The sequence below is a fragment of the Tenrec ecaudatus genome, chromosome 10 (assembly GCF_050624435.1).
Source record: "Tenrec ecaudatus isolate mTenEca1 chromosome 10, mTenEca1.hap1, whole genome shotgun sequence".
Lineage (NCBI taxonomy): Eukaryota > Metazoa > Chordata > Mammalia > Afrosoricida > Tenrecidae > Tenrec > Tenrec ecaudatus.
Window position 1 is genome coordinate 15,848,377 of NC_134539.1, and position 27,026 is coordinate 15,875,402.

General features: G+C 46.2%; 1 protein-coding gene across 2 annotated transcripts; it reads left to right on the plus strand.

Moving 5' to 3' along the window:
- The first annotated feature begins 489 nt into the window (after nucleotides 1-489).
- SNAPC3 (small nuclear RNA activating complex polypeptide 3) lies at nucleotides 490-25,554 on the plus strand. Of its 2 annotated transcripts, none has more exons than XM_075559942.1 (9): nucleotides 490-843; nucleotides 1,517-1,594; nucleotides 11,271-11,355; nucleotides 12,614-12,718; nucleotides 14,107-14,256; nucleotides 17,268-17,377; nucleotides 17,665-17,829; nucleotides 23,113-23,220; nucleotides 24,364-25,554. In XM_075559942.1, exons 1-9 carry the CDS (start codon nucleotides 536-538, stop codon nucleotides 24,509-24,511), a joined length of 1,257 nt encoding a protein of 418 aa, XP_075416057.1. In that variant the 5' UTR covers nucleotides 490-535; the 3' UTR covers nucleotides 24,512-25,554. The 2 variants fall into 2 exon arrangements, with proteins under 2 accessions (XP_075416057.1, XP_075416058.1); XM_075559943.1 differs by having other exon boundaries at nucleotides 491-843; nucleotides 17,268-17,350.
- The last annotated feature ends 1,472 nt before the right edge of the window (nucleotides 25,555-27,026 follow it).

Consider the following 27,026-nt stretch of genomic DNA (forward strand, 5'->3'; position numbering starts at 1 on the left):
CTGAAACTTATTTGGTACCGCAGTAACACGATAAATTAGGGTTACCAACTGCAGCTTTGGGTGCTCAGGAAACATTACTGCACGTATATAAATGCACATGTGCACAGCATGGGGCTTTAACTGGTCATGTCCCTGAGCAGCCGTTGTCCTTGTCTCTGGGCCCCAGGCAGGAAGGTAGTCCGTGAAGTAGAGAAAAGGTCCCAACCGTGAGCCTGGGACAAGGAGAGCAACAAGCTGGCAGAAAGGAGTGGACACACGCGGACAGGAGAGCCGGGTGGGCCAGGCGCCAGCGAGCCACGCCCCGGCCCGCCCAGCACAGCGCGGAGAACAATGCGCTCCGCCCGGCGTGCCGAGCCGCGTGACGCCGCGCCCGGGGGGCCGCCCCGCTCCGGGGGTTGCCGGGAAATGTAGTCTCTCACGCTCGGCTCGCGCCGCCCCGCCCTCGCCGCCCGCGGGCACTGCGCAACTACAAGTCCCAGCACGCTCCGCGAGGCCCGCCGCGCTCGGCCTTTGCGGGGAAGGCCGCGGAGTGAACATGGCTGAAGGCAGCCCGGGGGGCCCTGCGTGCAGCGGGGTGGCAGATAGGCAGGAGCCGGTGCCCAGCAGCGGCGGCTGCAACTTCCCAGAGTATGAGCTGCCCGAGCTGAACACTCGCGCCTTCCACGTGGGCGCCTTCGGGGAGCTGTGGCGGGACAGACTGCGCGGGGCCGACGACTTGTCGCTGGAGGAGCCTCGGCCGCCCGGGGGCCCCGGAGGCGCCGACTCGGCGCGGGAGGACGCCGCGGTGGCCCGGGATCTGGGCTGCAGCCTGGAGGCGGCTGCCGAGCTGAGGGCGGTGTGCGGGTGAGTGCGGGGCCGAGTGGGACGCGCCCCTGCCGCCGCGCTCCCCGGGACCTCGTCAGAGCCCGGGGTCGGAGAGCCGAGCAGGCCCTGCCGGGGCCCCCCACCCCCACCCAGGTCCCCCCACCCAGGTCCCCCCACCCCAGCCAGAGCGTTCCCCGACTGGCCGCATCCGAAGCAGCCCCGGGCGTAGCGCACACTTTGAGGGACTTGGGTGCATGGGAGAGGAATATTTCTCCCCGCTGGTTAATAACGAAAGGCCACCGGCCGGCGTGACGAGATGGTCCTGCTGTTGACAGACACGTTGACAATGGGGGGACCTGAGTAGGGGCGAGGCTGCGGCAGGGGGCTTCTCCGAGTGGAGGACCTCCTTGCTAGACTAGGGCTCGGTCCCCCCCTCCCCCCCCGAAGTGCCGCATTCCGGATGCAAACGTAGAAAGGACTTGTAGCGATCCCGATCCCTCGCCGTTTGAGAGTATTGACCTTCTTCAATCGGCCAGATTACCCATTTCACTTACTGCAAGGTGGGCACAAAAAACGCCGACCCCTCCACTGAGCCGCCCGCACGATTTTAGCTGACTTCTGAATTATGCATGGATGTGCTTAGAACCCAACCCTGGCAGCTAGGGATGCCCGGCGGGCGCCCCTTTAAAGTCATTGTTTGTGGTTTTCCCAGCCTGGATAAGCTGAAGTGCCTGGAAGAAGGCGAGGACCCGGAAATTATCCCTGAGGACGTGGACCTGGTGACTTTGGGGTATGGAGGACTTGTCTTCTGTAATGTGGTTTTTACAGGCGGGGGGGGGGGGGGGGCGTGTTAGACGGGGTTTTCAACATTTTATGAAAAGTTGAAAATACTTTTAGAATCATCCAAGTGCGCACACGCGCACCCTGCTTCAGCGATTCGTATCCTGTTTGCTTTAGCTCGGTGCGCCTGTACTAGTCTCGGACTGTGAGATGTATTGTTTCTGACCCTGTTATTCAGACCACCACTGCCAAATGCTCCTGCCTCAGTGGTCCAACTCCAATATCCAGGCAGTCTCTTTCTCTCGGTGATCTCTCTTAATAACTGCCTAATTTGTTTCTTTTGACGTCCCTCCCCCTTGCTGACAATTACATTAGCCACAGGGGGAGCACAGAACGGGCTTCTATGTTTGTTGAGTCCCTCTTTCATTTGCACTCTCACCTGCCCCACTGAGTACAGGCTCAGAAATGGCCAGTGGCTCCACAGCCAGACACTCAAACTCTTCCACATGAGAGCGCAATTGGCCAGACTTACTTACTTTTTACAAGTGACACAGGCGACATTAGACCCGCAGCCGTCAGGTCGATTCCTAGGACAGGGCAGAACTGCCTCGGAGTTTCTAAGGCTGCGTATCTTCCAGCTGCAGCGGCTGGCTAGTTCAAACCACGGACCTGCAGCCCAGCACTTAACCATCTGCACCTGGCCTCAACTCATCTCAAACCGACCCATTTCTAAGAACCAAAGATTGCCTTCCAAACGACCTCAGCCCACTTTGTTCCCTGGGAGTACAGGCAATTCCCCTGTCTGGACCTCTCCTGACACTTCCAAAGTTCTTGAAGGCTTGCTGAGAACAGGGCTTGGCTCTCATGGTTGCTGAAAATTACATTTCTACCCCTCATAACACTTCATTCAAATGTATGTTCCAGCTAATCCGTAGGCATTACTCAGGGATCTTATTTAAACAGAGATTCTAATTCAGTATATCCAGAGTGAAAAGTGAAATCTCAGCAGGGGGTTGAACTGGTTAAAAGCCCTTAATGGTGCCCTGAACTCCATCATCCATGTGCTGCCTCAACTCCACTGTATTATTTTGCTCCACCAGCACCCTAATGATTGTTGGGATTTTCCAAAGTGCACCCCTGATTGTGTTGCTCTCATGCTTAGAACCCTTTCAGTGGTCCTTGGCTAAAGTCCTGAGTCCTTTGGGACCTCTGCAGAGTGGACCTTGCTGACCTTTCCAGCATTATTGCCACAGGCTTCGGTCACACTGTTTTCAGTCCCTGGGAGGTGTTCCCTCACTCCAGGCTGCTGCCTTACCTCTGTTGGCTTCTCGCCTTTCAAGTTGTAGCCCAAGGCTTAAGGAGCCCACGTAGGTTACTTCTCCTGGTCGTGGGGTGCCCCATATGTCCCTGTTGACTCCCTGGGCGGTGCGAACAGTTAAGCACTTGACTACTACCCAAAAGGTTGGTGGTTCTAACCCTCCCAGGAATGCCTTGGAAGGCAAGTCTTTGGGGTTTTTTCCTTTCTTTTTTTATGATTTCATAAGCATTTACTCATGTATCAGCTGTCCAGTTTGAGCTTTCTTTTTTTTAATAATTGTTTTATTAGGGGTTCATACAACTCTTATCACAATCCATACATACATCCATTGTGTAAGGCACATTTGTACATTCACTGCCCTCATCATTCTCAAAACATTTGCTCTCCACCTAAGCCCTGGCATCAGCTAATTTTTCCCCTCCCTCCCTCCTCCCCCCTCCCTCATGAGCCCTTGATAATGTATAGATTTTTATTTTTTCATATCTTACACTGTCCTACGTCTCCCTTCACCCATTTTTCTGTTGTCCATCCCCCAGGGAGGAGGTCACATGTAGATCCTTGTAATCTGTTCCCCCTTTCCAACCCACCCTTCCTTCACCCTCCCAGTATCACCACTCACGCCGCTGGTCCTGAAGGGATCATCTGCCCTGGATTCCCTGTGTTTCCATTTCCTATCTGTACCAGTGTACATCCTCTGGTCTGGCCAGATTTGTAAGGTAGAATTGGGATCATGATAGTGGGTGGGGAAGAAGCATTTAGGAACTAGAGGAAAGTTGTATGTTTCATCCTTGCTACATCATACCCTGACTGGCTCGTCTCTTCCCCAAGATGCTTCTGTAAGGGGATGTCTAGTGGCCTACAGATGGACTTTGGGTCTCCACTGTACACTCCCCCCCCTCATTCACAATGATATGATTTTTTGTTCTGATGATGCCTGATACCTGATCCCTTCGACACCTTGTGATTGCACAAGCTGGTGAGCTTCTTGCATGTAGGCTTTGTTGCTTCTGAGCTAGATGGCCGCTTGTTTTACCTTCAAGACTTTAAGACCCCAGACACTATTTCTTTTGATAGCCAGGCACCATCAGCTTTCTTCACCCCATTTGTTTATGCACCCATTTGTCTTCAGTGATCTTATCAGGGAGGTGAGCACACAATGATAAGATATTTTGTTCTGATGATGCCTGATAACTGATCCCTTCAAAACCTCATGATCACACAGGCTGGTGTGCTTCTTCCATGTGGGCCTTGTTGCTTCTGAGCTAGATGGCCGCCTGTTTACCTTCAAGCCTTTAAGACCCCAGACGCTTATTCACCCGTTTGTCTTCAGCGGTTGTGTCGGGAAGGTGAGCATCATAGAATGCCAATTTAATAGAAGAAAGTAATCTTGTATTGAGAGAGTACTCGAGTAGAGATCCAATGTTTTTCTGCTGCCTTAATAAACCTACAAATATATGCACATAGCTCTATTTCCATATTCTCATATATATTTGCATATGTACATGCCTGTATTTAGATCTCTATAAATGCCCGTTGCCTCCTAGTTATTTCCTCTATTTCCTTTGACTTTCCTCTTGTTCCACTATCATGCTCAGTCTTTATTTGGGTTTCAGTAATTCCACCTGGTTACACTACCCTTGATCACACCCTACCAGGCCTCCTACACCCTCATCACCACCGATTTGGATCACTTGTTCCTTTTTCCCTGGGTTTGTTAACACCGCTACCTTTCCCCCCACATCCCCCTTTTCCCATGTCCCCCTGGAACTGTCAATCCCATTGTTTTCTCCTCCAGATTGTTCATCTAGCCTATCTTATTTAGACAAACCTGTGGTGATAGTAAAATGCACAAAAGACAGAGCAAAACCAAGCAACAATATACAACAAAACAACAAACCAGTGACAAAAAAACAAAACAACACAAGAAAGAAAAGCTTGTAGTTAGTTCAAAGACTGTTTGTTGGCCTTTAGGAGTGTTTTTCAGTCCAGTCTGTTGGGGCACCAAGCCCTGGCCCCAAAGTCCACCTTCAGCTTTCCCTGGGGATCTTGCTGCTCCATTGCCTTGCTGTTTGTTCTGTTGCACTCCCTTAGTGTTTTGGCTTGTTGTGGCGGGATCAGATTGGGCGCAATTCCCAACCCTGTGTGTTCAGTGTTGTCCCCTGTACAGCTATGGGTCAATGAGGGACGTCATGTCTCATAGTGGGGCTGGCCATGTGGTCCTGTCTGTGGACTGGCTGCTCTAATTGGGAACATCATCCTCAAGGCCTGGTGTGCCAGGATGTGCTCCACGCTCCTCCTCCTCCTTCATCTGCTCCGTGTGCTGGGATCAGATATGTCCCTCTCCCAGAGCTGCAGATTCAGTGCCATCCTTTGAAATAAATTCTTCTGTTGGGAGGTGGGGGCAGGTGTCTATGTAGTGATTGGAATTGGGGCCAGCCCCTCGGGAAGACAAGTCTTAAGTTGTTGTTCGGTTTGTCACAACCTTCAGATCTCTGTAGGGCATTCTCCTCTGCACATGTCAGGTTGGCCACCAGGAGTCAAGTGGCTCTTTGGGCGCCAGCAGCAACCTCTCTGTTGCAGTACCTTCGAGCTTTGCTGGGGGGTGGATGTCATTTTGTCAGCTCCCAGTCAGGGAGGAGAGCGCATTAGTCGGACATGAATGATGCATGTGCTTCATTCTCTGGTGTCCTAGCCAGACCTGAACGGTCCGTCAACTGTCTCAGACTTCAGCCATAGACTTGACTCTGACTCCCAGCAACACTGTAGGGCTTGAGAGAACGTCCCCCAGGAGGCCCCATGAGATTTCCAAGGCTATGAATTGTGATGGAACCAGACTGCCATTTACATTAGATTGTTCTGCCCACGCCTCTCTCTCATTTGTGTAGCCTGAATCAGTGCTTCACCATTTAAAGGCTCAGCAGTTCAAAACCACCAGTGGAGAAAGATAAGAGTTTCAATTCTCGTCAAGCTTTGCAGTCTTGGAAACTCACAGGAGCAGCTCTGCCCTGTCCTGTAGGGTCCCTGTGCGTTGGCTTCCACTCAATGGCAGTGTTTGGTTTGATTTTTTTTTTTTTAGGGGGGAAATGGGTCAACTTTAGAGTACTGAATGAGGGAAAAAGGGGGAAAGATCCACAAGACTGGAGGATCTTCTAGCTCTGCCACCACTAGAACAAATAAAACATTTAAAGCTATAATATATCAGGACTTTCCTAGACCAACAGAAAGGAGCACTATTGAATTAGAGACCTTGTAACCTGCCCTTCAAGTGATAAAATTGAGTAAGAGGAAATAAAATCCTAAGGGACTTATTGCAGGAAAGCAAGACACAGCTGCTGGCACGGATCAGATTGCTTCCCAGCCCCTGGAAGACAACCAGGAAATAAGAATACACGAAGGCTAGACTTCAAATGGAATTAAGTGTGCTCAAGCATTTGAGAATATTACAAACTACCTTGAATGAGAGATTTTGAGAATGAAATAATTTTGAAATAAAAATGAAACAAATAATTGAGGGAAAAAGGATAAATTATAAGTTACCCTGGCGCCGCGGTGGTATAATAGTCAGGAGTTGGGCTGCTAGCTGCAAGGTCAGCAGTTCAATACCATCGACAGAAGATGGGGCTTTCTGTTGCTGTACAAGTATCAGGAAACTCACGGGAGCAGTCCACCCCGCCTGTAGGGTTGCTCATGGGCTCGGTGTCAGTGAGCTTGTTTTTGATGGGAAAATAGACTCCAGTGAAAATAAAGAACTTTTTGCCTGTAAATATTCAAGAGAATGAAAATTACATAAAGGGGGTGAAAGAGAGAACATGGTAGGAATGGAAGACAGGGAAAGAAGGTATAATGTTCTAGTATCACAATCTCTGGGAAGGAAAAACAATGCATAGAACAGAATTAATACTTTAAAATAAGCGAAATTTCCATATTCAAAAACAAAAGCACATTGAAAGCCCTCTCTGAGTATCTGGAGAAATTAGCTCAGAACAATCAACTCAGGCATCCCCCTGTAAAATTGTTACGATTTCAGAGATAAATAAAAGCTAAATCATGAAGGCTTTTAGGCAAGACCCAAACTAAACCAGACTCACTGCCATTGAGTCAGTTCCAGACAGGATAAAATAGAATTGTCTCTGGATTTCCAAGAATGTAAATCTGTGTGGAAGTGGAAAGCTTCTGTTTCTCCCAGTGATGGCTAGTGGTTTTAAACTACTGACCTTGCGGCTAGCAGCTACACGGGCCCTTTCCAGGGCTGAAGAACACATCGTGTATGGAGGGGAAAGGCTGAGTCTCAGACTTTACAAAATTGCACAGCAAGGCAAAGGAGCATACATTTCTTTTTGTAACCCTGAGTGTGAACTGTCAAGATTGTAAGGGGGGAGCTGGGGGAACATGTGGATGATTCTGCATCCAACAATTACTTTGGAGGATTGATAACTAGAACCATACAACTCTTTGAAGAAAACCAGGGTAAAGCTTTTCAGGGCCTTGTTTTTGGTCGTGGCTACATTCTTATATTTGAGTCAATGATCCATTTGTGAACTTTGTGTGTGGGGGGAGGGTGTTGGAATAAGTTTAAACTTCATTCTTGATTGTAGAAATCCAATAGAGTTTTAGCTATTGAAGGCCCTTGCAATTGCACATAACTAAAGATCAACTATTTGTGTCCAAAAGGCTGTTGGAATTTTGATAGGGATTAGATTGAATCTGTTGATTATCTGAGGTAATACTGGTATTTTACTGATTTTAAGTCTTCCAGCCATGAACACTGGGTGCCTTTCCATTTACTGAGGCCTCGATTCTTTGAGTAATGTTTTGTTTTCAGTGCGCAAGTCTTTCACTTCCCTGGCTAAGTGGAGTATTTTATTTTGTTACATGCCGTTGTGAGTGTTGATCTAAAACCACATTGCTGAGCCCGTGTCTGGCTCTCGTCACTTTCTTACGGGTTCCTGGTGCAGTTTTCCATATGGGAACATGGCGTCTTCACTTCTTTCCAGCTTGGAGTCTTTGTTCCGTTCTCTTCCCAGTTGTCCTAGGGATAAGCCTGGACCACCTTGCCTTGTTCCCGGTTTCAGGGGGAAAGCTTTGAGTCTTTCATCATTGATTATGGGTTAACTGTGGAATTTTTCATGAATCCCTTTATTGTCTCAGAATTTCCCTTCTTTCTTAGTTGAGTGTTTTTATCATCAGAGAGTGTTGAATTGAGTTAAACGCCTTTTCTGCATCACTTGTGTGAATCCTGTGTTCTTTTCCTAGGAAAGCCCAGAGAAATTCATGCAAAAGCTAACACAAACAGTAAAGTACTTGAGTGATGTAGGGTACAAACTAACACACACATTATCTACATATACAAAACCACCGAGGACAGACATAATGGAAGGGGGAAATCCCGTTAGCACATTGGCGTGCTATAACAAGACCCTTGTTCACACTTGTAAACAGCTGTAACTTACGTGAGGAAAATTGTAAAACATTCTGGAAGGGCACTGAGGAAGACGAACAAATGGAAAGACATCCCCCTTGTTGGATAGGAATCCATGACATTATAAAGATAGTCGTTCGTCCTGTGTCATTTATAAAGTCAGTGCAATCCTGATGAAAATACCAACGTGTGTGTGTGTGTGAGAGAGAGAGAGAGAGAGAGAGAGAGAGAGAGAGAGAGAGAGAGAGACATTGATTTAAACAAACTGGTACTGAAGTTCACGTGGAAAACCAAAACATGTTAAAATGGCTGGAAAACACTGGGGCTAGGGGTGAGAGCTTGGCGGGAATAGACTGACTTTTTACCAGATATTATATTAAAATACACTGCAGAGTCTTTATAATTGAAACACCAAAGTGGCCTTAACCAGGCCAGTGGAGTAGAAGTCCAGAGTTAGAAAAATATATGGAAATTTAGCATGATAGCATTCAGAAGAATTAACTGCAATGGGATATGGAATTGAAGATCACTACGGTCTCGCATATGCCTTATCAACTGAGCCTCAATCCAGAATAAAATAAAGATGAGTAAAATTGATGACATGAAGATTTTTTAATAGCAAAAAACCCCCCAAAAAACCAAAACCACGAACAAGTAACAGGGTAGCTATTACAACTCAAAGAAATAGGGCATTACCACAAAGACCTAATGCCTCCCATACATAAGTGCTCTTCTTAATTGAGGCATAACAAAGACCAGAAACCTAACAGAAAAATGAGACCGACACATCCTTTTGGTGAGGCGATGGGGGAAATATTGCTGATGGGGATGCGCTCTGGTGGCCCTCACCAAGTTTCAGATGCACTTACCTTTTGGCCCCACGTTCCCAAAGTTCTTGCAGACTGCACTGTAGATGCACCAGCACCAGTACTAAAATGCGTGACCGCAAGGTTTCTCGTTGCAACTGCAATTGCAAGATACAAGGAGGCTTCAAAAAGTTCATGCAAAATGGAAAAAGATAATGGAATTTCCTCATTAACTTTGAAAAGCCCCTTTGGATTTGAAATACCCCAAATATGCCCATGCACAGAATGTCAGACAGACAGACCTCGCTTACTAAGGTGGGTTGCTATGTCGCCGTGACCCTGGGTGAAGAAGGATGGACTCGGTGGTTGCCAGGACACACTGTTAGTGAGGAAAGCAGAACTGCAGAGCAGTTACGTGAGAATGAAGATGTACGCGCTGGTTATTTCATCTACAGAACCTTTTTCCTTCTGAGAAGATGGCATGGGGGTCAGAGCTGACCGCCCTACACAAGGGAGGAGGAGAATCCAGCTCCACAGTAGTCCAACACTGAATACCACACAACAGACGTCAGAAATGCCTCCACTTTCCAATTTCCTTTCTCCTTCTGTAGTGGTTCCGTGAACTGTCGCCGTGGCTGCTAAGAACTCACAGGCAGTACTCAAGAATCTCAGTGCCATCAAGTAAATTCCGACCCATAGCAACCCTATAGGTCAGGAATGCCTCTCTTGTGGGTTTCTTTCTAGCGGGGTGCAGGCCTCGTCCTTCTAGCCGATTACAGAGTGGTAGGAGGCAGTCCTTTTGTCCATAGTGCCTCTCAGCCTTGCTGGCAGGCATGCTGCTCTCGTTCTTGGCTCTCATCCACGCGGTCCCTTGGACTCTGCCTTATGGGCTAGGAAGCCCACCCACTGCTTTGTTTCAGGGGCCTGGCTTCTGCCATGTATTCTGTGGATGATTTTATTTTTCTTGGTCATCCTGGAATTCTCTCTGCTCTGCTTTGAAGTGACGTTCTTATACCCGGAGGCCTGGCAAAACTGGTCAATCCTCAAATTAGAATTCTCTATACCTTATTTGCAGAGCCCCACCCAATCATTAGGAGGGGTGTCAGAGAAATGGATTAGAGAGCCTTATATAAGCAATTCCACTGCATCTTTTCTCTCTAAAATAGCCATTTGGTACAAGGATAAACCTCAGTGGAAGGGTGGGAAGACATCGATTGCAGCGAGCTTGTTGGGCGGTCTCCTGCCGAGCGCTCAGCCTCAGCGATCTCCAGCACCCACCTCCTCCTTTCAGCACCTCCTTTGACCAGCTTTCCCTGACATTCTTGTAGGTGGATTTACAGCAAGTTCAGCCAGGAGAGCACCACAGCTGCTCCTCAGTCGTGCGGTGCCAGCCAGGGCCGTGCCCTCTCTAGCAGCACCTGGCTCTGCGCTGGGGCTAAGGGAGAGCACTCCCTGTTAGTAGTGGGTGCACTGCGTGCCTTTCTTGTGGTGTTCTCTTCAAAACTGTACAGCGATGCAGTAGATAAGAAGGGAACAGCACACAGTCCCAAATCGAGGGGCATTATACAAGTGACTGATTGTAACTCTCCAAAAGCAGCCAGACCATGAAAGACAAAACTGAGCCCGCTAAGGAGAAATAACAAAGGCCCCGTGGGGATTCAAAGCACTAAATGATAAAATTATGAATCCAGTTAAGCTCTGGAGTTAACCATGTACCCCGTCGTCGATTTCCTGCTCTTGCTAATTATGCTTATGGAAGCTGTTAACAGGAGCCCTGGTGGCATGGTGGTTACGCTTCTCTCAGGGTCGCAGTTCAAACCCACCCGCTGCTCCAAGGGAGAAAGATGAGGCTCCCCTTCAGTAGGAGTTACCATCTTGGAAACCCACAGAGCCAGTTCTACAGCGTCCTGTAGGGTCGCTCGCTGCGCATTGAGGTGGACTTGGCGACGGGGAGGTGTGTGAGCCCTAACGTGCATTCCCTGCTATCGGTGGGAGCTTTCCTGTTGATCTGAAGTTCAAATATAAAAAGTTTTTTTTTTTGTTATTTTAGGTGGTTTGTTTTTTAAATTACTAGACTTGTTTTCAAAGGCCCAGTAAAGAAGGCTGAGGTGTGATTTTTTTTTTTTCCTTATATCTACAACAGAGTTAGGAAGAAGCTCATGGAACACCGGGAAGAAACCATAACGATAGACCGGGTGTGCAGACAGGAAACGTTTGCTTACGAGATGGTAAGCGTCATTCCCCACCTGTAACAGTAACCTTCCCGCCACTAGCTGAACGTTCACTTTATGTCACATGTGCTTCACCGAAAACAAGCTCTTGTGAGAGAAAACGGTCCACCTCTGTGACTAGGGGCCCTGACGGGGCAGTGGTTAGCGCCCGGCTGTTTCCCAAAAGGCCAGCTGTGCCACGGGAGAAGGCGGTGACAGCTGCTCCTGGGAAGAGTCTGCTCTGCCTTGTGGGTCGCTGGCTCTGACTCAGGAGCCGCTCAACAGCACTGGGGGCTTTGTTTGGGGTGTTTGACTCTTGGGGGTCTGCTTAGGTTTCTGCTCCAGCCTTTTCCCTTGCCTTGGTCTTGCTTGCAGGAGTAGGCTGAATTCCTGCTTTTTCACCCCCCTGGCCCTTACTGCATTTTTTCTGCCCCTGATATTGGTGTCCAGTCTTCATCCTAAGCCATGATCTCGCTGTAAAACCCTGAGTAGAGTTGGGGTCGAGTAAGTACTAAGGGATACGAGCTAGTGGACACGATGGCTTCTTTCAGGGAACTCTGTCGCACACCAACTACATAGCGTCCACGTGCTGGACCCTTGGTGGTGCGTGCAGGGACCCGTCACGTCGCACCTTCATTTCTTTTGCATCCTTTGCCCCTTCTCTGTCGTCATATTTGGTGAGCATGTGTAAGAGCGTGGTATGCTGAAAGTGATGTTTGTAAAGCAGCTCGGCTTTTAGAGCACACAGGTTCTGTTTGCATCTTGGCGGGCCCGAGGGCAAACCTGAGCCTCCTCACGTAGAGTGCAGCTTCGTCGCAACATGCCAGTAGCCGTGGCTGTAAAGTGCCAGTGTCCCACCAGTGTGTAGGAGGAGGCCCCGTGGTTAATTGTTCAGTTGTCCAGCAAAAGGTCAGAGGTTCCAACCCTCCAGTGACTCCTGAGAAGGAGCTGGAGGCCGGCCTTCAGCAGATCACAGCCAAGAAACACCACGTGGGGCATGCTGTGAGTCACCAATGGCTTGGGGCCCCGCAACCACCACAACTTCCTTGCATTAGAGAACGCCCCGTCTCGTCTTCACTTACTCAACGCCACACTTCTCAGATGCTTTGGGTGCGTGGGTCCAACCACAGTTTTATATAACAGGAGTGAGACTGAAGCTTAGAGAGGCTTCCCAGTTAGCCTGGGATAGGAGGGTTAGGAGTCAGGGCCAGCCCTTTGCTTACCGCACCACCCACCTCTCCGAGTCACAGCCTCTGACTTCATGTCTCTCCCGTAGGAGTCCCGTGCCATCGGGAAACGGCCGGAGAATCCAGCTGACCTAGTGGAACCAGGGGAGCTGATCCTGTCACTGAATATCTTGTACCCTGTCATCTTTCATAAGGTCAGTGCTGACCGAGAATATGAGCAACCTTGGTCAGAGAGTCGGGGTTTTCTTTGTTTGTGTTTGAGTCCTGTTCCTTAAGAGTCTGGGAAGGTGCAGGTCCCTGCTGCTGATGTGACATCTTTTTTTCAGAGGTGACCAGCTATGTTCCTTTTTTTTCTCCTCTCTCTTGTAACTGGTTTTATTGATTGAGATTGGTATAGAAACATTACGAACATTTTGTACAAAATTCTTAATACACTTAGCAAAAACTTAAAAGGAGATGTCAGTGCAATTATTTTCTGAATTCTAGTGACTTTTCAGCCTTGACTTTAGAGGCAATTTTTTTTTCAGGTTAAATTAAAAAAATGTTTTTAAGCATGTTTTTGGGAGCTCTTACCAACTCTTTGGGAGTCCTTGTTTTAACATGTAATATTAAAAATAAAGCCAGCTCCTGTGGTGCAGAGGTTAAAGCACTCCAACCAGCCAAAAGGTTGGTGGTTCAAACCCACCAGCTGCTCCCTAGGAAAAAAGATGCAGCCATCTGCTCCCCTGACGTTTTACAGCTTGTAAACATCCTGCAGGCAGCACGACTGCTGCCTAGGTGGGCACTAGCAGTCACAATGAGCTCACTGGTGGTGGGTTTGGCTTGGTTTATTGTAAAATAAATATCAAATGTAATAACTCATTAATTGGATAATAATTATAGGGGTGGAGTGTATATCTGATTTTTGTACTAGAAATGGCAAATTTTACAAATCCAGAGTAATTCTAATTCTGAAAATCCTAGTTGTTGTTCAGAATGGGTGGCTGGTCAAGAAGTTGGGTGATGTTTGCTCACCACTCACTAAACTTGGGACATTATTGCATGAACTAAACAGAAGTCATACTGGACAAAAATAGAGAGCGTTAGCAAGTTGAGATACTGAGGAATTTCTAAGGAATCTGTAATAAAAAGAATTCTATCCCAGCCCAGAGAATACGTTCGTCTTCTGGGTTTCCAAACTAGGAGTGTCATGAGTAAAAGGTTTAATTGAAATGTTACTACAGTATATAAATAATGTCCTTGCAGTAGATAGACTTTTAAAAAATGTACCTGGGAGTAACAATTATCCTGTTTCTGTAGGGAAATTGCTTTCCAATTTCAGATCACCAAGCCCAGTACAAAACCAAAAACACATCCTTGACTTGAGTGAGGGAGCTTGCAGAAAATTGTAGAACACGGTGGTGCTACTAGATGCCATGGTGGCCCTGCAGTTCCTAATACTGATGTTAGTTTGTGGCAGTTTTATGATCATTTTCAACCAAAACTGAAAACTAATAACTGTTGTAGACCTGGCTCTGACAGAACAGGTATTTGAATTGCCCTCTGCCCAAGTAGAAACTGCCTCCTTACCTTTTGCTTTTAGCACAAAGAGCACAAGCCGCACCAGACCGTGCTGGTGCTGGGCAGTCAGAAGCTCACCGAGCTGAGAGATTCCATCTGCTGCGTCAGCGACCTCCAGATCGGAGGGGAGTTCAGCAATGCTCCAGACCAAGCCCCTGAGCACATCAGCAAAGTAAGTTGATTCGAACACTCCTCGCTCCTATCTACCCCCCCAGCCTCTCTTCCACCACACCCAGTCAAACAGGAATAGTAATATGCCCAGACACTCAGCAATTCGCTGGCCGTTTCATAAATGGGCCAGCAGATGGTTTATTCTTCCATGTCTTTGCCATCATTCTCAGCTAGAAAACCACACCTATAGCACCTGGAGTCCAGCATCCATAGGTGAGCCTCAGAGGCCTTTGAAGGAATGATTCCAACCTAACTGTGTGCTACTCACCTCTGCCTCAGCCCATCACGCTTTTCATGCTTCCAGCATCTGAACACCAGAAAAAGAATTCTTCCCTCCTGTGGAGTTTACACTTGTATATCCAACCTGGTTTGCGATTTGCTTATTATTTTTAACATTTCCCCTGGCTCACCACTCTTTGCCACCGAGGCACCTTTCCCTCTGTCCAGGGCACTGTCACCGATAGTGCCGGGTGTCTACCTGACTGCGCCTGAGGCTGAGCGTGTCCCTCTTTAGAGGAGACAGGTGTAGTGATTAGCATCACTGTACTGAATTGGTTTCTGACTAATGTTGTAAATACTTTTAAGGGTTTTCGTTTCCCCGGGCTTCTTGAGTTAAAAAAAGTAGAGGCTATTGTATCGTTGGAGAACGAAGAGGAACACGTAGAATTCCAAGGCTACATACTGAGCAGGCAACAGAGACCTGTCTTTTCTCTAGAGGAAGAAAACGTATGATTTGCTCGGCAGAGTTTCACCCAACAAAAACACAAAATTATAAAGTAACAAGATCAACTCACCAAAACAAACTCACTACCGCCAAGTGGATAGCAAATGACAGCAACCCTGTAGGCCAGGGTAGAACTGCCCCCTGGATTTCTGAGACTTGTCATTCTTTCCTGGAGTAGAAAGCCCTGTCTTTCTCCCACAGAGCAGCTAGTCAGCTGTCATTCCCAGGGAGCTGGACTTGTCTCCAGGAGGCCCTGTTCAGTCTTTTTTTAAATACTTTTATTGGGGGCTCTTACATCTCATCACAATCCACACCTTCCTCCAGTGTGTCCAGCACATTTGCGCATTGTCACCATCATTTTCAAAGCACTCTCTTCCCACCTGAGTGCCTGATAGCAGCTTCCCCTTCCTTCCTTCCTCTCCTACCCACTCTATCACAAACCCTTGATAAATTATAGATTATTTTTTCATATCTTTCATTGTATTCTGTCACCCCTCACCCACTTTTCCTTTATTCGTCTCCCTGGGAGGAGGTTCTAGGTTGATCCTTGTAATCAATTCCCCCTCTCTCCCCACCCTCCCCTACTCCTCCTGGTATCTCTACTCTGCTTGTTGACCCTTAGGGGTTTATCTATCCTGGATTCCCTGTGTTGCAGGATCTTATTTGTAGCAGTGTACATGCTCTGGTTTAATCCGATTTGTAAGGTGAATTGAGATCATGATAGTGGGTGTAGGAAGCACCAAAGATCTAGAGAAAAGTTGTGTGTTTCATCGGTGCTATACTACACCCTGACTGGCTCATCTTTTCCCTGTGGCCCGTCTGTGAGGGGATGTCCAATTGTCTACAGATGGGTATTGGGTCTCCACTCCATACACCCCTCCCCCATTTTACCTTGGTATGGTTTTATTCTGGGTCTTAGATGCTTGATACCTGATCCCATGGACTCCAAGTGATCACACAGGCTGGTGTGCTTCTCTCATGTGGGCTTTGTTGCTTCTCAGCTAGATGGCTACTTATTTATCTTCAAGCTTTTAAGACCCCAGACGCTATATCTTTTGATAGCCGGGCACCATCAGCTTTCTTCGCCACATTTGTTTATGCACCCGCTTTGTCTTCAGGGATCATCGGGAAGATGAGCATCATAGAATGCTGGATTGTTAGAACAAAGTGTTCTTGTGTTAATGAGTCGAGGCCCAATGCCCATCTGCAACCTTATTAACATGTAGATGAGTATATAGTTCTCTTATATATATACATACATACATAACATACATACACGCACACACACATACCTTGTATCTCTAAATGTCATCTGCCTCCTGGTTCTTTCCTCTTTCTTTTTTACTTCCCTCTTGTCCCACCGTCATGTTCAGCCTTCACTCGGCTTGAGTAATTCCTCGCTGCTACATTGCCCTTGATTGAGCCCCACTAGGCATCCTACGACCTAACTTCCAATGATTTTAGTTCTCTTGTTGTTCCCTTGTCGTGTCCCCCTCCCCCACCCGCTATCCTTCCTCCCACCTCCCCTTCTCCCGTATCCATCCCCCTGGAACCATTGGTCCTATTCTTTTCATCTCCAAATTACTTATCTAGGTAGACATGTAGATAACTAAATAAGTGCAAAAACTAGTGTTTTCCAGTCGAGTCTGATGGGGTCCCACTCTGTCTCCCAAGTCTATTTTTGGTGTTTCCCCGGGGTTTCATCACTCTGCTCCCCCTGCTGCTCTGATGCATGTGCCCAGTGCCCCGCCCAGCGTGATGGGGCCAGACTGCACTGCTCCCGCACTGTCTCCAGTCCTGTCCCCGCAGCATCATGGTTCAGTGAGGGACGCCGTGTCCCATGGCGGGGCCAGTCCTACGGTCCTCTGTTTGTTTGTTTTTTGACATATGTTGTCTACTGGTTTAGTTCTAGAACCCCAAATTGCCAGTGCCATGTTTGTGTACAGTAAAGTAACCTTGACGTGTGTATTTCATTTCCATTTGAATTCCTTCCATGACTCACAGGAGAATCTTGTCAATTTATGTCCAACCCTGGGGTACAAACAGCAACAGGATAAAATCTTGTGGCTCAGTACTTGTCACATTAAATGTTCCCATTAAATGTCACACATTCAGGAGTGAAGCCTCTGGGTAACATTTCATGCAGCTACTGTAACATATTAATGCATTAATATGAGTAATAATAATTTAAACAATTTTTAAAATCTAAGCATTTTGAATCATTGAAACTTCCCAGTTATTATTGGTTCTGGACTCTCAACGCATCTTTTTATTTTCTATTTCTGTAGGACCTATACAAATCGGCCTTCTTTTACTTTGAAGGAACATTTTACAATGATCAGAGACATCCCGAATGCAGAGATCTGAGCAGGTGCCGCTTTCCAAAAATCTCTTCAAGGTCATCCCAGGTTCTCGTCCTTAAAATAATTGTATCTCAGTAGGCCACCTCCATGGCAGAGTTACCGTTTAAGTTTTTGACCCTTGAGCCTGACTGTGTGTACCACCCAGGTACGTGCGGCTGTGGTAGAGGACAGTCCAGTCCCAGGCCCCTCTTGCATGGGCCCCGGGCTTTCCTCTCAAGGTGGAACCTGTGTAGGAAATGCTGCTGTCTCAGACCCCTTCTTTGTCCTTTTAAAAGTTTCTATGAAGCAGTGATACATCTGTGCTCTCCCTTCCCACCCCCAGGACTATCATTGAGTGGTCTGAAGCTCACGACAGAGGCTATGGGAAGTTTCAGGCGGCAAACATGGAAGATTTCACCTTCAATGACCTGCATATCAAACTGGGCTTTCCTTATTTATATTGTCACCAGGGAGACTGTGAACACGTGGTGGTCATTACTGACATACGGTAGGTGGCAGCATTCGGCACATTGTCTCGTGTGCTGTCTCCATCTCTCCAGTCACAAGATGAAAGCGCAGGTACTTGGAGCGAAAGAATAGAAGTCAGCATTGCTGCAGCTGAGCTGGAGAGCGGCCTGCCCCCGGCACTCCTGGGTTTGTATTGGTGGTGCTTCTCTTGAAGAGTTACTTTACTGGGTCCTAGCTTACAAATCTGTAAACACTTGCAGAAGCCCGTCTGCTTGGCAGATTAAGCAGTGCTTATCAGGTGGTAGACCCCCCCACCCCCGCCATTATGTGTGTTCCCTACATTACTGTTTCTTGCCTTTGTCAACATGTTTAGGAACGAAAAGGGAACTAGGGAACAGAGACAAAATCTAACATTTGAGGGTGTGAAACCTTAAGATGATGTAAAGCAGTGTTTCCTAAAGTGGGCAGTACCACCCCCTGGGAGCTGCTGCATGATCCAGGGGGATGCACACACAGATGCCTACACTTTATCCTGACTAATAGGCACAAATGTTTGATTGCTAGAGGAGGCAGAGTAATTTGTTTCTGAAAAGCGGATGATAGATAAGCCAAGTAAGTTTGGAAGCCTGTGGTGAAAGGTTTAAATTGGGAAGGAGCACAAACCCTCTACAGTGAGATTTAGTGTCAGTTAATACATTTTGTATCGTTATTAGCTCCATGAGAAATAGAGATGCCAACTGTACAGTATTAAACTGCTTTAGAATGAAACTCCAAAAACCCTCTGCCATTGGGTCAATTCCAGCTCAGAGCCACACTACATGACAGCTTAGAACGGCCTCGGGGGGGTTTATGAAGCTATAAACCCTACCAGGAGCAAAAATTCTCCTCTTTCTCCTTAGTGGTGGCTGGTGGGCTTGAACCGGCTGTGTTGTTAAATTAGCGTCCACTATTTTATCTGTCTAGTTTCTAATAACCATTGCAATAGCTACACAGGAACTCACAAAATTCATCATTGGAGGAGTCATTAAGGAAGTTAACAAGTTGCAATGCCAGTGAGCAATGTTCAGGATAGTTGTTTACCAGGACCTATTAAAAAGTTTCTGGTCTGCTAAGAAACGCCCCAAGGGGCACACAACTCCGCCAGAAGCCTCAACCCGAAGGCATTCAGCTCAAGCTCCAAAAACCCAGCGGGGTGTAAAAGTGCCTGGGGGTGCCCCACTCCAGTGAGCCATGGCCCAGAGGCACCCTACTCCGCAAGGCAGCCTTTTGCACAGAACTCATCTTGACCTGCTCCTTGAGTTGGGAAGTCCATCACACGGTCCATGCTCTGGCTCCTGTTTCTGCTGCTGCTCCTCTGATGGCAAAGCTGACATTTCAGGTCCAGAGACACACCCCACTCTTGGCTCTTGCGGTATTGAGATTGCCCCTGCCCCCTGCTTCTCAGAAGGCCAGTTTTATACACAGCAGGATGGTACTCCAGGGAATCCTGTGCGTAATTACTCACAGGCAAATCCTATCTGTATCTTCCCTCACTTTCTTAACAGAAGTATTCCAGGAAAGGTCCTTTGGTGAGGCTTTGGCTAAATGAGCCACATTACATAATTCACTGCCCCTGCAGCACCAACAGTGCGGTTGGCAGTTGAGTGCATACCTGAGGGCTGCCCCACAAGGCCTAGTGCACAGACGCTCCCCAAACCTTATTGACTGATCTAAAAATCCTCTTCCCCCTTGTTGAGGAAATGTGTAGGAACCTCACTTTACGAAGGACTAGCATGCAGACTGCTGTAGCCCTGACTTGAGCCCTCTGAAAGACCTTGTTTAGCTTTCAGTGGAGCAGTGATACACCACACGGTGAGGACGCTCCTGCTTTTACTTCTCCATCGTTCTTCTACAACGCAGCTGTTTGTCTCGCCGCACCCTTTCCTGTCAGTGAGGTGGTTCAGCCGTCCTTAGGAACCCTTCACGAGATGGGTTGTGGAACCTGTGGGCTCAAGCGTAGCTAGTGTTGTGAGGATGGTGCAGGACCGGCAGCGTTTGTGCTGTTAACCCAGGGTCGCTACCTAACAAGACCCCGCCACCAGGCCCCTTTTTCCAAACTCACCTCTGATACACATCGCCAGATGGCGGGCTGGTTGCTAAGTTCTCCTGGGAATTCTGAGTCAGGCAAGGTTGGGTGGGGTTCAGAGTCTGTTTAAATGGACTATTTGATTGTTAACCCCGAGTTAACTGGGAAATAATGCACCTGGCTAGGTCATGTCCTGTCCTAAGCAGTTCTCCATCATATAAGGCTTCTTGTGCGTTGTCCACTTGGGGCACCCAATATCAACAAGCCCTGCACGCACCCCAGCTGAAGAGGCCCTTCTTTCTGTCTGGAGACCTGGTTTCCTGTAATAATATCGAGCGTGAGTGCAATCTCCCATTGAAATCAGACGGTTGGGTGACTACCCTTTACATTCCAGCGAATTAACTGACTGTTAGAACATCAATGTAAAGCTCGAAAAGGCCAAGGTTGGAGAGAAAAAAAGTTTATAACAAAATTCGGGCAAGATGGAATACTTGAGTGTTTTTAATTCCTTCTTGTAGAACACCTAAAAATACGTAGTTCATTTTATTGCTTAGAAATAAAACATGCTAGCAACTGTATTTTTGAAATGAGAATACAAGGGGGTTTAAAAAATCCTGGAAATTTTCCATTTTTATTAAAAAATCATTTTATTGGGGACTCTTACTAAAATCTATACATCAATTGTATCAGGCATATTTGTACATATCTTGCCATCATTCTTTTCTAGACATTTACTTTCTATTGAGCCCTTGGTATCAGCTCTTTCATTCCCCCCTCCCCCACCAATCCATAAGCTTTTTGAAAGCTCCTGGTATTACAAGAGAGAACTTACTCTGAATGTATAGTAGCAGTATTTTTCCTCCAAGAGGAGGAAAACCATTAGAGGTTTCCGTGTTTGTCAGCAGAGGTGTACTTAGAGGATTTCAGATCTCAACTGTTAGAGGTTGACTTGGGGAACCTTGGAGCCATTGTGCTTTGAGTCTGTTGTGATAACAGTACTGCGTGTGTCCTGGTCCCTGAAATAGAGAACTTGAACAGACTTGTGTTTATCATCTTGTGTCATGGTTTTCACATTTAACTTAATATGAATTCAATTATATATGCTCGGCAAAAAACGTTAGCAGTAACATAGGGATAGAAAAGCAATGTAAGTAAATGTGAAATATCACCCGGAGAGGTTGGGCAGGTTCTTTCTAGTCACAAGTGAAACATTAAATGTCTACTAGAGAGATGTGAAAAGCTGAAGACAGGAACGGGGGAGTCAGGAGAGCCGTGAGGACTTCGTGAACTGCAGGGCACATTTATTGCATAGCTTCAGGTAGGCAGTTTTGCCTGCTAGCGCGAGGGAGGGGAGCTGTCGCTTAGAACCAGCATGCAGTGGGAGGCGGCCGCCCACTGTTTTCTGGCCATCTTGGTTTCCTCCTTTCTTGTTGTGCTCAGTGTCAATCTAAGACCAAAAGGCCAAATGTGGCTTTGAAACCCAAGGCAAACACTAAGCCAAAGAAACCATGATCTCTTCCACTGCTGAAGTAGAAACCATTTACCCTGTTAAAAAGTTCAGTATCAGGTAGACTACAGGTCATTGTCTTGTGGGCAGATCGAGAGAGCCGTTCCATGCACTAACTGCCCAAAGTTTAGTCCTTGAACTATTTTTTTCTTTTAGTTTGTTTTATTTTATAAAACATTGTTTTTATTACTCCAGGAACATATGTGACTTCCAAGTTCACTCTTTTCAAGTTGTCTACATGTAATCTCTTTACTGAAGACTTCTGTGATAACTTTTTTAAACTGTATTCATTATAAATTATTGTTTCTGTTGTTTTTTAGTTTTTATGTTTCATTAGGGGCTTGTACAATCCATACATACATCAATTGTATAAAGCACCCTTGTACATCCACTGCCCTCATCATTCTCAAAGCATTTGCTCTCCACTCCCTTGAACCATTCTCTTATGGTGAGGGTGATGCTACCTTTTTTTTATTAAAAACAAAATTAACCACCAGATTTTATGACCCTCCAGAAAAATCCTATGTGCAGTATCTTCAGTTTTCAAAGGAAGGCACGAAGGTCCAGGCTGTTGAAGGGTTTACAAAAGCCATGAAGCTTGTTAGAGCAGAGTGGAAACTTGATTCCATTTCCACTTTCTTAATCCTTTGAAATTTCACGATTCTCATAGCTAAGGTTAAAAATCCTACACATTTATCCTCTCTACTAGGACCCAGATTTATGACACTTACTAAAGATAATTATTTTTAAAAAAATCATACTGTACCAAATAATATTACTCTAGGTAAACTGGTACAGAGAAGCTTTCTAAAACCAAGTTGCATTACAAGGTAGGTGCTAAGTGTTGGGCAAAATCCCGATTACATGAGGGATTACTGAGTCCAAAAGCATTGCTGCTGGACTAGCAGTCCATGCATTTATTGGTTTATTCCAAACAAAATGTGCTTAAATGTGTCTCTTGATTAGTGGGTAGCTGTCTTCATTTCATCACAATGCCTTAAAAAAAAAAAAAAAAGAAAAAGCAGTAGCTTCCAAAGTTAGCTGCCGGGCAGAAGTCCGCTCAGAAGGTGATGGTGACTGTCTTGGATCCCATGGGAGATGAGTGTAATCTTGATAGATTTCGCTGAGACTGAACCAGAAGTTTTAAGGACATGGAAGATGCATTGGTGAGGAAAGTGCCACCAGGAAAGTTGTCCCAACAAAGTGTTTACATCACGACAGGACTCCTGGTGGGTGCCACGGCTGTCCTACACAAGACTTCCTTGGGAAACCTTACCTATCAGCCCTTCTCTTGCCCCCTCTGACTTCACAGAGAACATTTAAAGGGAATACAGTTAAAGTCCCTCAAGGGTGCCCAAGCTGCTACTCTGACGTGCAAACCCAGTCAGAGTCCAGCCCCCGGCAGAGGATTAGAGAGGAGTGCATAGGCTTCCTTAGATGGGGTTTGATAGTTTGGTTTGCACACCTATGTTCAAGAAATTCTAAATTTAATATATCCTCCTGCAATCACAGCACACATTGCCAGAAAGGGTCTGGGAAAGCCTCAAAGGAGACTTGAGCCCCAAATGCCGTTTTTCCTTTTTCCAGAAAACATTTTGTTAGGAATGCTTACTCCCGAAGCAACAGATCGGCTGTCTGTGAAACACAACCTTGAAAAAACAGTGGTATTCCCAATGTTGATACAGCTGTTGTTGTTTCAAAATCGTTAAAATGTCATGTACTATCTTCATTTCTTTCCTCCGGTGCGAAAGACTTGTGCATCATGACGACTGCTTGGATAGGACGCTCTACCCCCTTCTGACCAAGAAGCACTGGCTGTGGACTCGGAAATGTTTTGTTTGTAAGATGTACACTGCCAGGTAAGGGAGAGTTCCTAATTCCACAGGTACTGATGGTCAACAGTAAGGTCCGTTGCACGTTTAGCATTTGGGTTTCTTCCTACTTGGGGGTCTGAGAGTTTGTAGTCTGCGGTGTAACTAGAGGGGCAGAATCCACCTACATGGTCCCCGGGTGGCTGCTTAGGGCGCTCACCAGCTTACTGGAGCCTCTTAGGTGCTTTCAAAACCACCTTCCCTGCGAGTGACAACTTGCAGTACTGTACATGTAACCACATCAAATTTAGTTTCTTCGTAAAGTTCTGTTTTAAGCCACTTTTAAGATGATCCACATGCCATACATACTGCTTACCCATTTATGGTGTACAATTCATATCCCCCCCTGCATCTTCAATACAGTTGTACAACCATCATCACAATCAACTGTAAAAGACTTGGGGCCGCCAAGCATTTTACACATGTTGATTATCCTTTTCAAATCCTAAATTCCCACATTAAAAAAAACTTCTCTTTCTTGAGTATTCCTCATACTGCAGAATCAAGTACATTTTTAAAAGTCTTTCTTATGGTGGAGCAGGGTCAGAGAAGTAGGGGATTAATTTCTTTATTTTTTTGGGATCAATTTCTTATTATTGGTTTGTTGTGACTTCTGCACCTTTAAGTGCTTTTCTAATTGATTAACTGAAAAGCCTGGCTAGTCAGGTCAACATGGAAATCAGCCGCTTTATATTCAGCTGGGCAGTAGTGGTTTTTTGCTGTGACCTGTCCCATCATCTAGAGCCCAAAACTTACCCACGGGATCGCGTGACCACCCTCCCATTTGGAATGTCTTTGTTCAACAGCTGGTATTTTCAGTTTAAGCAGCACTGACCTGCCAGTGAGAAAGCTCAGCAAATAATCAGATTCTCCCAGGGGTTTGTTGTGCTTTTTCAAGATGACCCCTGTGAGAAGCAAGGGTGACACACGGATTTTCCTGTGGTTGCCCTTGAGTCTTGGAGAAACCACCTTAGGCAAATTTAAGGGGTACCCTTTTGCCTTAACTGGGTAGCATGAAGGCAGACCGTAGGACGCGGGGGGGGGGGGGGGGAGTTGGAGCTGCAGACCAGTAGAGGGTGGTAACAGCATCAAACACTGGTTGTACTGATGTCCATCTCTCTCTCAAACTAGGTGGGTGACAAATAATGACAGTTTTGCACCAGAGGACCCGTGTTTCTTTTGTGATGTTTGCTTCCGAATGCTCCACTATGATTCAGAAGGCAACAAGCTGGGAGAATTCCTGGCTTATCCTTACGTTGATCCAGGAACTTTTAATTGATAACATTTTTTAAAAAGGAACCCTTGTAGAATAACTGTCCTCTTGGACAGTAATTTCCAAGAAATGCCACTGAAGAAGAGGACCTGCCTCCTGAAGCATCAGTTCGAGTTCCAGAAATTAAAGCCTCCTGCTACTGCTTTCCTATGACACCACTCTGATTGTAGTTCATGCTTAGAAAAAGGATCTAGTATTTATTAAAGTGCACTTTAAATCCAGAGTGCTTTTTGCCCATTTTTAAGTGGGCTGTGTCATTAACGAGGCAGAAACGTGTGTTCTGGAGTACAAGTCTCCGTTCGATGTATGTACTCATTCTTCTCACCCAGCCTGGCTTGCCTGTTCATTCCAATTCTGTCTGGACTGCATTTTGCTAATGATAGGACTCACCAAGTAGTTGGAAGTGTTTTGAGTCTTTGAAGAATATGAGAGCTGCCTACCAGAAGCTTCCAAGGTACAGAACTTTCAAATACATACAATGAACTGAGAAGTTAAACACGGAGTAAACTTTAAACAAGCAAGAACTATTGTGTAAATTAATCTTAGAGTGGACTGCTCTTAATATTAAGGGGTGTTTGGATGAAAAATAGGTGTTGGCAAACCGAGTAAATGATCTTGACAGATCAGGTGCCCTCAAAGAAGTAATATATAAATTGGAACACATTTCTTTGTAAGAAATAATTTAATCATACCAACTTTAGGTGTATGGCAATTCAGTGTTTTTAATTATTAAAAAAATAAACAATCATGTAGTTTATGCAGGATGAGTGGGACCAGAGAAATCAAGACTTGTGGGTGAGCTAGTTCAGGTTTTTCAAACCAAAGCACCCAGTTCTGCGAGCGCCCCAAATCGGCTTTGGGGCTCTGATTTCCCATCATTTTAATCACTTCCTTAACCAATAATCCTAGTAATAACAGTGTCAGTCTGATCAAAAAATGATTTCGAGGTATCAGAAAATTACAGCGAACCATATCTAAAATACCTTCTGGAAATCTTTCCTGTTTGAGGGTGAAGAATTTATTAAAATTGTAAAGTGTTATAAATTCAATTTAAATGTGTCATGTTTATCTCTCATCTTTTTCTCTTTTAGGTTGTAGTTAAATTCAATCAAATTGCCCATTCCCCTGGATGAGTAAGAAAAAACTTAACAAAATTTGAAAACCTATGAGGTTTACATACTTCACATTTCCAGTGGTAAAAAGCCTTGACAGTGACCCATGCTTTATGGGCTCAAATACTACATGTCCACTGTTCGGAGTCTGTCACGTGAGGTCTCATTCAAGGATGCAATCAAGTACACCAACAAGCTTTTATTCTCCTATATACCCGAGCAACATCACTGAGCAGACCGTAAAGACCGTAGATTTAAGATTTTCCAGGAGCACATTCACTTGAGAATATTACTACCCTGTTCCTGCCAGTGTGCTATGTGTGGGCTATAAGGTCCCTCCAACCCAACCGCTTGTCTGAACAGAGGTCTGTCTTCCATGCTGCTCTGTCATACACAACATGCTGACAAGAGTCCCTAGCATCTTGTCTAAAAACAACTCTCAGCTTTCAAAAGCAATTCTCTGATGGCAAACAAGACCAACTGTGATAGATCCTCCGAGGATACTAGACATGGCTGCATCTCCATTGGATTAGAAGTTGCGTTGATCACACGGCATAAATTTAAGCACATTTCTCTACCTTTTGTCCGTTTGCTCTCTTGATGGCTGAATCTGGATTTGCTATTTCCAATAGATCATTTTTCTCTGCCCGATCTTTTATAGAGCCTCTATAAAGCCTTTGCTTTCGTTACAAGACTAAGATGGCAGATCTCATCTTGGCCTGACACTTGTCCCAGGTAAGTGAGTACATGTGGATATTCCCACATTTGGTACTACACCACGTCACCACCAGCAGCCAAACTGGGTAGCATCACCACCAGCAGCCAAACTGGGTAGCATCTGTGCTCCCATCTAGAACAGTAGAGCAGTTATGTTGAAGGTACTCTATGAAGGTCCCAGTTAGGTCCTCTGGTTCAGATATGATCACAGACAGGTGAGAAAACTCTTCAACAACTCTGCTGGGTCTTCGTGAGAAATAACTGAATTGTGTAAGCCAGTGGCAGCCAAACCAGGCGATGCACTGTTTCTTAATACACACAGTGCCTCATATACATAGGGGTGTGGTGGTGGCAAAAGCAAATACCAGTACTTTATGCTGGAGTTTGGGCTATTGTATCGCCTTGCCATGGGGGCTTGGAAGCAGGAGTGGGTTGTGTTACTGGGTGAATTTCCCTTCCCCCGCCCATTCCAACACTCCTGAAAAGGGGGCCATAGGCCAAGTAAATTTGGGGACGTAACGGATACAAATATGATTAATTCTCGGTTCTGGATTGAATATTCTGTAGCTCCTTTAGGGAAGCTGCCAATTTGCTGAGTTATCAGGAAAAAAAGGAGGGAGGGCGGACAAATGAGATCTTTTATTTTGAGCTTAGTTTTTAGTTACCCTGTCTCCACCATGCCTGGATGGCCA